Source organism: Malus domestica, chromosome 02 (assembly GCF_042453785.1).
Source record: "Malus domestica chromosome 02, GDT2T_hap1".
NCBI classification, from domain to species: Eukaryota; Viridiplantae; Streptophyta; class Magnoliopsida; order Rosales; family Rosaceae; genus Malus; species Malus domestica.
In genome coordinates, this window is record NC_091662.1 from 32,613,228 (window position 1) to 32,624,457 (window position 11,230).

Sequence of the window (11,230 nt, forward strand, 5' to 3'; positions counted from 1 at the left end):
GGAGTTGGAAGATGTATAGTTTTCAAATAATGTATTTAAAGAGGATCTTGTAGAAAAGTATGATTAGGGTACAATTAATACAAATTGTTTCCCTTGTACAAGCCCCCCATGGATTGAGGTCAAGTTAATAAGAAAAGTAACACAAAATGGGATAAGAGGGATTAGAAAATCTCGTATTCTTACAAAGTCATGACAGGAGACTTGCAAATCACTACTTGCAGAGTATCGTTACAAACCCCTCTTACTTATCTTTGTAAAGCGTTGCAGTTGCAGCGTATCCATGGCGGCTAAGCTTCTTTGTATTGTGTCGCGAATCACGATAGTCCAATTAAAATTTTAAAGTACTTCCAAACGACCACATAAATCTAATGGATGGACGAAATGTGCAATTGTATTCTTGAAAAACTGAAAATTTTAAGTAGTGCTAGAATGCGAGTTTTTACAAGGAGCAAAGCGTGGACAATACCACATCACTACGACATAGACTAGTTGCTCTACGACTGCTTCCATCGCTTTGTTCGAATCATATTCCTTAAGGAGACACTATCGGCTATATCTACTTCAAGGAAAAAGTCGAACACAATAAAGATCAACTTTATCGGTGCCTTAAGACATCTCCCGGAACCTGGCCAGTGCCTTCTTCTGAATGAGAGTCTTGTAACTATCTCCGGCCTGCACCTCGAGAGTAGGATCTAACTTCTTCTGCTGACTCCCAAGTCCTGCTCTCCGTTCCACGGACTGAGCCTGCACTGGTTCTACCATTCCGCTTCCATCTCTTCCTAACCCCTGTGACCAGATCAGCAGCAAAAGAAGAACAAACAACACCCAAATATTTAGTTAGAAACCTTGTGCACATGCACCGACGAGCCAGGGCCATAGACAGGCAATGTATGGGCGTCAGATTATTGGCACTATAAGCTGCTGTGTTTACAAGAGTAGCACTACCAAATTCACCTATTGACCTATACGAAAATAGAGCTCTGCCTGAATCATTTCATTCGAGTTCAATACGGGGTATGTTTTTAGGGTGCTATCTGGTTCAACTGAGTGATTAAATAAAAATTTAGAACAAATTATGAAGTGCAAAAGAAGAATACGCTACCAAGCCTTCGTGCCAGCCCATGTTGCGAAGCATCTTGTTGCCCACATTGCTCTCATCAATTGCTTTTTCAGCTGTAATCACCTCGTAACTGTCAATGTTAGCATCTCCAACCCCACGTCCTCCACCAACACCAGGGGGAAAAGGCATTGAATCAAAAGAACCCTTTCTTGACGCAGAATCTTGATCTTTACAGTAACAATAGTAATCATAGAAAATGTTTACAAGTCAATCACAATTGTGAAATGCAAAAATGACTCATCCAACTTGGATAACCCTATTGGGTATCGAATAACAAAATTGAACTGACATCTTCACATCAAATATGCAAACCAGTATGAAAGGTTGCATGAGTGATGGTTCTAATAAATGAAATTTGAGACTAGTACTAGATTCGATTGAGCTTGTACGACAGAAATAAGGGCCATGCCAATCAAAAACCATATTTGAGAAAACTTTAGACTGATGCACCTTTGTATATTGACCATGTAATAAACAAATAGAGGGGTAAGCCAATGAAAAACAAATTCTTAATAAAGCTTACTTGACTCTGCAAAACCAAGGTCAGATACGTCATCACTAAAAGACACCGATGAACCATATAAGCTTCTTCTCTCGGCTGCACGATCCCTGTACGCAGTATGAGGTTCTTTAGGAGCAGAAGCAGGAGTTAGTGGCATTTCAGAAAATCTTCTCTTTCCACTCCCAGTAGCAACAGCTGGTGTATAAGAACCCAATGCAGATGCATCCGTTCTAAAGGGTGTCAAAACTGTGGGGGTGACTGCATTTGTTGATGCAGATGAACCTGCCATGCCGGGAGCAGAAGTTGAAGGCATGGAAACTCCAACACTTGATCCTGAAAACGAGGCATCTGATTTCACTACACCTCTTCCAGATCCCCTTATGACTCCCATCACTGTCCCTCTTATACTGTTACTCACAGGCCTTGGCATAACTGAACACTCCAAACCAACAGTCTCTGCAGCAGAAACAGTGTCAGTAACCCCTGAACTGGATGTAATCTGTGCAGCAGAAACAGTTGCAGTAACCCCTGAACTGGATGTAGTATTCTCCTTTGTCACATTAGTTTTAAACTTGCTCTTTGCAGACTGCACAGAAGAAACTGGTCTATCATCAGCCGAACCACTTGGCTGGTTGTCATCCAGAGCTACACGGGTTGCTTGCCCTTCGTGACTCCTTTGCTTCCACATTGTCAACACATTACTCATTTTCTTCTTGTTTGCCAAAATACTGCTCTTTGAAGCCAGTTTGATCTCTTTTGCCTTTTCCTTTTCCCTTTTCTCTGCAGCTATTGCTGCTGCTGCAGCAGCCTGGACTGCATCTGGTAATGATGCAGCCTTCTCAGATGTTGAGGTTGTAGCTGGAGCAGAAATGACTGCTTTTCTATTACTTGAACCATCCGATGCCTTGGAAAGCTCAGATTGATCAGCAGATGTTTTGTTATCATTTTGATCAGTGCAAGGGATGTACTGCTGAGTTTGGTTGTCATATGTATACCAAATGCCGTTGTTACCATCATAGTAAAGGCCTGTGTTGAGAAATGTACAATAACACGAATTAAGACTGGCAGAATGTTCATCTGTGCGTGAGAGAGGGACAAGAGGAAGGGAACAGAAATTCTAATGATTTTCCTCTGATATTGGAGAACTTAGGTTGCAAATTAATACAGAACCATTGTGAAAATTCATGATTTGAACATCCTATAATGACAGCACATAGAACTAGGCTACTTGTTAAATGACTGTTCAAGCTCCCTGGTCCCTGAATTTAGTTTTGCCACAATATTATTGCCGGAGAACAAAAAATAATAAAAACATTTAGGCAAAAAAACAAGTCCAGACAATTGACAATCACAAAAACGTAACTTATTATCTTATTTAATAGAACCTTGTGATCTAAAAATAAATGATCCACTACCTTAAAGTACCAGCGAACTACTCCAGATCAAAAACAGGGAAATACAACAAACATATTTAAGTCAGGAGTCTTTGACAGAACACCCCATGGAATCCTAACAATCATTCATATTTAATATAGACAGAAAAATGTACTGAATTGAGAAAAAGAGTACTTTACAACTTTAGAGACCATTTCCAAGATGTGAAACAAGTTAATCAGAGCCAATTGGTTTCAACAGCAAACAAATAATAAAATAAACAGTTTGGTTCATTAACACAAGTGCAAAATAAAAAAGGGTACAGAACTATTAGTTTGCAAACAGTTTGACAACATGAACCGAATGAGGTAAAATGAAACACAAATAAAAATAACCTGTATTTGGGTCATAGTAGAACCCAGAAGCAGCATCATAGTAATAACCAGATGCCTCATCCCACACAAAACCAGATTGTGGAGCCAAACCATCTTGTTGTACTGCCATCTCCCCGCCATTTTGCTCGTTCCCTGCAGTGGATTGTTTGTCATCTGGATTATATTCCTTTGGAGCCCATCCAACAGCATCGTACTAAAACAACAAAACAAAACCAAAATGCATAAGGTCTAATAAAATATACAGTACAGTAACACATACATAAGAAAGCAAAACAGCAGACAGTTGACATACTATCGGCACCATAAATAATGACTAAGGGTGATTATCAGTAATTTGAGTTACTTTTGCCTTGCACAATTACACTGGCCCTCTCGTGCTCACTTTACTTGCTTAAGGATCCTTTCTTCTGTTAGGTTTTCCTTTTTTTAAGATTTTGTAAACAACCCTTAGGGTTTTGCATGCTCCCAGCTTAAACTATGAACTATCTTTAGACAAATGAGAGAAATTTAAGGTTAATCACAAGTTTGTAACCCAAAAAGTTCCATAAACACCCAAAATTAATTCCCAATATGTAATAGGGGTGGTGCGCTCGGTGGTGGCTGAAAGATCAAAATTTGAAAAATGAAATTCTGGCTGGCAAGTATGATACATTACCACAATCTCCATGCTGATTTAGACAATATGGTCATTTTCCCGAACTATGTTATCAAATGGGTTGGATGTTAACACAGTCACCTATGGTGGTTGAACACATATTGTTGGTTTCTCTTCAATGTGGAAAAAAAAAAAACATCCTTTGAGTAATAGGTGATGTTTGAGGAGGATATTCAAAAACTAATATGAGAACAATACATATTCAAATTTATTTAAAGCTAGCATGATTCAGGTTTAATTCCAGCTTTCATGCCTGATTCTATCACGGTGCTGGAGAAAGGAGAAAGTTCCTGGAGAGAAGATTTCTTTACCAACCAGGACGGGGAAACAAATAGCCACAACTAAGGTTGGGGTTGTTATCCTATTGTTGTGAACTCATGATGACACCATCATACCTCAAGTTTCAACAGCCTAATCCGGGACGCTTTTGAAATTTCAAGATTGTGAATAAAGGATTAACCTAATGGGTAAAGATGACACAACCAAACTTGCTGATGGGCGGCACTCTTGAGAGTGCTTAAGCTCAGTAGAGCTTTTATTAGCTTTCATTAGAAGAAGCGCTTTTACTTCTAAACTACATATTAATTGAATTCTCTGTCAATCAAAAGAGGGTGAAAAGACTATTCAATATTATATCACAACAAAAAAGTTAAGGACAGTAAAGTAATTTCACACCATGAAATATTAATAGAATTCTCTTTGTCAATCAAAAGAGGGTGAAAAAACTTCAGTATTATCACAACAAAAAAGTTAAGGGCAGTAAAATAATTTCATACCATGAAATTTTGCTGTTTTTTTGTTTAAACCTCACCTACAAGTGATTTTAACATATCTAATTTTAAAAATTAAAAAATAAACCTCTCTCCCTCTCTCCCCACTCCCACATTCTCCCTCACTCTCTTCCTCTTTCTTTCAATTTTCATTCAAAAAAACAAAAATAAAAAATTTCACACACACTGTGTATGGGCATATACTAGTAGTTGTCTATTAATTTTATACCAAACTATGAAACTTGCTTTTAGTTTATGAACTGCTTTAGGCACTGTCTAATGCACTCCTAAATTGACCCATAGTAGTAAACACTACTTCAAGAAGTTTAATCACAAATAATACTAGTGCAAGCTTGATTCGAATTTCAATTCACCTGTTGGGCAAATGTGGCTGCCTCAATCGCAGCAGCTGCCAGGCTGCTTGACTGTGAAGATCCTGGACCAAGAACGCTCTTTGCATATGCTACTCTCAAAATTTGCCCATTCCTCTCAAGTGTTGTTCCATTTGTTGCTTCAAGAGCTTTTGTAGCATCTCCTACCTGAAAATCATAGGTTGTTTAAACCAAAACAAATTTTACCAGAACTATGCTAATATCCAAGTAAAATAAACATCATATTCCCCACTGGAAAGAAGATTATTTACTAGTAGTAATACAATGAACCAACAACCATAAAAGTACAGCATATAATGAGAATATAAAAGGTCTGAAGACCTAAATTCATAAGTTCTGAACATGTACATTTGGAAAGTAAATTTTGTACAAGTTCTGTAAAATTGTAAATATAAGTTGGTAGCATTTTTTTGGTTATATTTCAAAGTTCTGTACTTTTAATTGCTGGCATCATTTCCTGTCCCCCACATCAGTTAACTTCAGTGTCTTTGAATTCTAGTATTATACCATTAAAACCATGATTGATACAACCAGATGAATAGAGGAAGACAATCAAATTACAATAATTAGCCAACCAATCACCGAAGACAAAAGGGACATACCGAATGGAAATGTACAAAAGCAAACCCCCTTGAAACATGAGTAAATTTGTCTCTAACAAGACGAAGATCCTGCAAATATTATGTTAATAAACCTTCCAAAATAGAAAATAAGTTGTCTTTTAACTTTAAGATGAAAGTAAATGAGTAACTACAGCATCCACTGATTTGTTCAGCATTTGTACCTTAATTGCAGCATGTTTGGAGAACTCATAGCGCAGCATTTCCTCATCAGCATTTTCATCCAGTCCACGAACAACCAAGACATGAGTAGGACCTAATTACATACATACTCAGTGAAGTTCATAACAAATAATACTCAACTACAACAACTAAAAGCAACAAAGTAAACCAACCAGCTTCAGACCCCTTCTTTGCTGAAGTCATTTGATTGGACAAAGAAATATCTGCTGCAGGAGCATCCTCAGTTCGTGCCTTATTGCACTGCAACCATGGACAAAAAATGAGATCTACTAACATGAACTGCTTTTCGAGAAGAAACATACATGAACTATTCTTAAATTAACATAAGAAAAGTCATACACTACAAATTTCTGCATGTTGAAAATTTTCTTTTCTGAAATAATAAACAGAAAAATGAGATAACCAAAAAAATATTTCCATTACACTCATTTTATATTTTCTTGGACAAAAAGATTTCATTCTCAAATCACTGTACCCAAGCCTAGAATAACTGAAAATCTAAGTAACTCCAACACCAGGTAGAAGCCTGTATACAATAACAAAATACCATAAAAGCAGCTAAAAAAGCAGCAAGCATGCACAGATATTTGACACAACCACCTTAAAACATATAAATTTATGGACTATGTCCATATAAGTCCGACTGTTATTCCCAAATTTGCTTGATGGTATGCATTTAGCACTTACCACAATCATTGTCAGAGTGCCACTACAAATTTATTTATAACACAATGAAGACTTTGAAAGGTTTAAGAATTAGATCAAAAGATAACCATGGGAATGCCTGTGTTCTAACAATAATAAAAGGCATACCTGAAAACAGGAAGTGCGCCGTGCAAAATTAACATATTCACAACTTATGCACATCCAATCAGATGGCATTGTGGTGCTTTTATGGGTATTATGGGTATTATGGCCTAATTTAATGGAATTCTCCTGACCAAAAGATCCACCTGCACCCCCAGTTGGCTTACTACTGCAACAACAATTGAAAATCCAAATTAGTATACTTGCAGAAAAATAAATGGGTTCCTAGTACACAAATAAAACGACACAATTTCAGCCTTTAGATGTTCTATCATCTAACGGCTGAGGATACATCTGACACAAAGAATAAACCCTTCATTTTTCGAGACATTAGTATTTGCACATCATATGAGATGTCAGTTTTTCTTTACATTAGTTATGCAATCTCTTCACCTTTATTATATTTCCAACCTACTTCCAGAATACCTCATCTCACTGCTTTTTCCTCACTATGATCAAAGTTCGTGTAAAATGATTTTAACTTTGAAGAACTAAGAACCCAACTACTGCACCGGTGCTCCCCAACCCTATTGGTGAGCATACCAAGAGAATTATGTATTTCTATGATACCAACAGGAGGTATACGTGGCTGTTTAAAACTTTCTAGTGGATTCCTACTTCCAACCAAAAAGAGGGAAGAAAGAGAACTTAAGGAAGAGGGAGAGAAGATATTAACACAAAGTATACATAAAGATATACTATATACATAACATTGGCAGGAGGTAAAGATATTAGCACAGCACTGGCCAAAATGTCGGTTTCATTTGTTGAAGGTTACATTAAAATTTATTCAGATCTGACCATTTTGTGCTCCATGTTAATTCCTCAGTGTGAGAAGGTAAAGATACTAACACAGCAATACCATTACTATAATACTCATTACAAAAAAGTATATCACAACAATATATGAATCAGGAGCGTGCGAGAAAAATCACCTATACTCGAAAAAAAGCTTCCTGTCATTGACCACAAGCCCTTCATCCCCCATGCTGTCCATCATAGCGCGTGCTGCTCCCTATTTAACAAACATAACCTCCATTTTGAATTATTTGTTTAAATCAAATGTAAAATAGTTAAAGATAAAGAATGATACATACCACAGAAGGAAAATCAATAAACGCAAAACCACGAGAAGTGCCAGAATTACGTTCTTTGATCACACGGACATGTCGAAGGGGTCCCCATTCAGCCTGGTAGAGACACAAATTGCAATGCTATTAAAAACGAAGATAGAAATAAAAGAATAGTATTCACAAAAAACAAAAAAAACATCAAGATGAATATTACAAGGATCTGGTATAAATCTTCCTCATTTGTCTTCTGGGAAAGACCCTTCACAACAATAGTTGCAGATGGGGCCTACAAAACAATATCATACTTATGAAGTTATCAGGCATGTAAACCCAAAGGAAATTAGAACACAAAAGATGGACATAAAAATATACCACAGAATAATGTTCTCTATGGCGTTTCTCATCACGATCCCTTCGCTTATCAGTTCCCTCGTACCGTCCATCATCATAGCTGTCCTCTCGATGACTTCGCCCATGGCTTCGACCTCTAGGGGACCTTGATCTAGGGCGATCATCATGCCCACGAGAAATGGACCGAGAACGGGACTGCTCATGCCTTCTATGTGGACTCTGTTCTGTCTCCCTACTCAAACATTTCTTGTCACGCTCTCGGTCACGAGATTCACGAGATCCCCGACACCTCCAATTGCCATCTCTCCTACTACTTCCATCGTAATCAGAATCATAACTGTATCGACCATAGTCATAATCCCTTTCACGACTATCCTCCCTGTTCTGATGGGTAGAACGGGGCCTAGAGTCAAAATCATCATAAGCATAATCATCACGATCACGTCCACCAAACCGAGCAATCCTGTCAAACCCAGGATCACGATAGTTGACACTACGATAGCTATCCCGAAATTTATCAAAATCCTGAAACGTATCGCTGTCATGATCAAGAAAGTTATCCATCTCGTGATATGAATCCATGTATTGCTTCTCATGTCGCCTAGTTTCCCTCTCAATTGGAAGATCTTCCTCATAACTTCTCCTTCTTGAGTGTGGCCAGACACCAACAGCATGAGGAGGTGGAGGTGGATAGTTATCCCCATCTAGAACATCACGGTGAAAAGAGTTTCTTGGATAGACGTTGTCCCTTGAGCATCTTTCATCTATAAACCTCCTCTCATCATATGAACCATTGGCCCTGCCAAAAAAAATATAATGGGATGAAAGGAAAAGAAATAATGTAATACAATACAACTAGAAAGATATCTGACAAAATTAAAGAAAACATACTGTTCCACAATCATTTATGAAGTTTAAAAGTAAAACAAAAAAGTAAATCTCAATCTACAACACATACAAACTTAAGTAGCAACCGTAGTGAAAATGAGAAGCAACATTTAGTAGCACTCACCGAAAGTTTGGCTCGTGGACTGCACCATACCCCTCCAGAGCCTGTGGATTCAAGAGAATAAGGTAATGTCAGCAAGAGATCAATGATGATATGAGGTTACCAGTCAGTCCATATCCACATTGCCCCCACGGCTTTCTCTCATTTTTCTCCCAAAAAAATGGATATTCAGAATGGGCCCTAATAAATTCTTGTATTTATCATCATTCATCCCATATAGGTGATTTATTAAGGAGGAAACCACAATTACGCTGTTATTATCCCATCTTTGCTGATGACCATAGCGACCGTGATCCATTTCTTTCTTGCATGCAAGCAAAACCCAAGAAAGCTCTTGATGACGATATCATGCAGAATTTGAATATCTTTCCTGTATATAATGCACAAACAGACACACAGTTATACCCATGATGAACCAATAACCTACAATTCCCATGACTTTGACCTTGTTGGCCTCCCTTTCACAAGTCATAACCGGAATAACCAAAATCCTTTCCAGAAAGTCCCAATTTCTCTTAACACACGACACCCTCGACAGATAAATACCATTTAACCAAATCTTGAGGAATCAAAATGTTAGATGACCGAAGCACGACTTACCCTTGTACACAGGCACCAGAAAGATCATCATTGAAAATACAAATTACCTAAAGGTAATCCTAAACTCTAATCGAACCAACTAAAACAATCGAAAAGAACTTCAAAATAACACAATGCAGACCTGAACAAAATCAAACCCAAAATTTGTAATCTATGATTAATAAAAATAGTCACATAATCGTAAGTTTCCCATAGTTAATCACACATATGGAGGAATAGTAAGCATCTCGGCACAGAAACAATGGGTTGAATTTCAATTCCATGGAAACTGGATTGAAATTTGAGAAAACGGCTAGCATAATTTGATTGGGGAAGTTTGATTTTCCAAAAGGAGTTTCATAAAATTAGAAATTCCAGCAATTAGGAGTTCCCAGCGGGCATCATAAATCCGGAGGAAGAAGAGGAACAAAAGCAAAAGGCTTACCTCTGCAGATCCTAAGCTTCAGATCAAAGGCCAGCTTTCGCTCGCTCGCCCTCTCTAGTTTCGACGTCCCTCTCCTGCTCTTTCTGTGTCCAGTCTCCTCTCCTCTCCTCTCCTGCCTTTCCGGCTGTCGCTCGTTTGGACAAAAAAGAATTCACTCGTGCACTTTAAACGTTAGTTGTGACGGAATACAAGTGGTAAACTATGTTTTAGCAGGAGTGGTGAAAAATTATATTTTTTAAATTATTAACTTTTTAGCATACATATTTCACCATTTGTATAAAGATGGAGGCGTTTGTTGCGCCGGACTATCTCGGACTGGACTAGCTTCAAGGACTAAGCTGGACTGGCTTAGACTAGACTAAGCTGGACTGGCTTAGACTAGACTAAGCTGGACTAACTTAGTGAAGCGTTTGGTGCAGTGTTGGACTAAGAAGCTGGATAATAACAAATTCTAATATTATATTATTTAATATATAAATTATTAATATTTTATTATGATCTAAGTGACCGGAGATGACGAGGAGTCTATCGGGAGTGGTTGTTGAGCATGACGAGGACGAGAGAAGATAGTCTTAGCTAGTCCCATGGTTATTGGGGGGTCTCGCTAAGACCTCTTAGTGAAGGGTTTTGTCCATGCTAGTCCCCTTTAGTCTCATTAATGTTAGTCCCAGCATGGAACAAACATATTATTGGACTAACAGCTAGTCCAGTCTAGTCCAGTCTCACTTAGTGAGGGCAAACAAATGCCCCCATTGTGCACTCACATGGATTGGCATATTTGAATAATAAAAAATAATCCGCAAGGCTCAAATCTAAATATTGGATTTATTTCGACCATTTTAATTTGGAAGTTTTAACGAAACATTTTCAATATTGTTCATTTTTTAACGAAAAAACACATTTTTTCCTTTTTCTGGTACTATTCACTACACCTTTATTTGTCATTTTCATTAAA

At 37.8% G+C, this 11,230-nt stretch overlaps 1 protein-coding gene across 2 annotated transcripts; it reads right to left on the reverse strand.

Moving 5' to 3' along the window:
• Positions 1 to 373: 373 nt before the first annotated feature.
• Positions 374 to 10,454, reverse strand: LOC103407396 (SUPPRESSOR OF ABI3-5-like). 2 transcript variants are annotated; one of them, XM_029095327.2, is made up of 16 exons: positions 10,276 to 10,454; positions 9,502 to 9,621; positions 9,255 to 9,295; positions 8,264 to 9,041; positions 8,106 to 8,177; positions 7,916 to 8,008; positions 7,754 to 7,833; positions 6,825 to 6,987; positions 6,164 to 6,251; positions 5,993 to 6,084; positions 5,811 to 5,879; positions 5,191 to 5,355; positions 3,392 to 3,584; positions 1,644 to 2,648; positions 1,103 to 1,287; positions 374 to 786 (listed from the first exon to the last, which is right to left on the reverse strand). In XM_029095327.2, exons 2-16 carry the CDS (start codon positions 9,547 to 9,549, stop codon positions 607 to 609), a joined length of 3,252 nt encoding a protein of 1,083 aa, XP_028951160.1. In that variant the 5' UTR covers positions 9,550 to 9,621; positions 10,276 to 10,454; the 3' UTR covers positions 374 to 606. The 2 variants fall into 2 exon arrangements, with proteins under 2 accessions (XP_028951160.1, XP_028951161.1); XM_029095328.2 differs by having other exon boundaries at positions 6,825 to 6,984; positions 10,276 to 10,452.
• Positions 10,455 to 11,230: the final 776 nt, after the last annotated feature.

What these genes read in the sequence shown, in the direction of transcription:
- LOC103407396 (XM_029095327.2), bottom strand. Translation starts at nt 9,549, where the DNA reads ATGGATCACGGTCGCTATGGTCATCAGCAAAGATGGGATAATAACAGC. An exon ending in AAAGATGGGATAATAACAGC is followed by an intron (nt 9,296 to 9,501) that starts GTAATTGTGGTT and finishes TTGAATCCACAG; the next exon opens with GCTCTGGAGGGGTATGGTGC. An exon ending in CAGCCACATTTGCCCAACAG is followed by an intron (nt 3,585 to 5,190) that starts GTGAATTGAAAT and finishes TTGTTGTTTTAG; the next exon opens with TACGATGCTGTTGGATGGGC.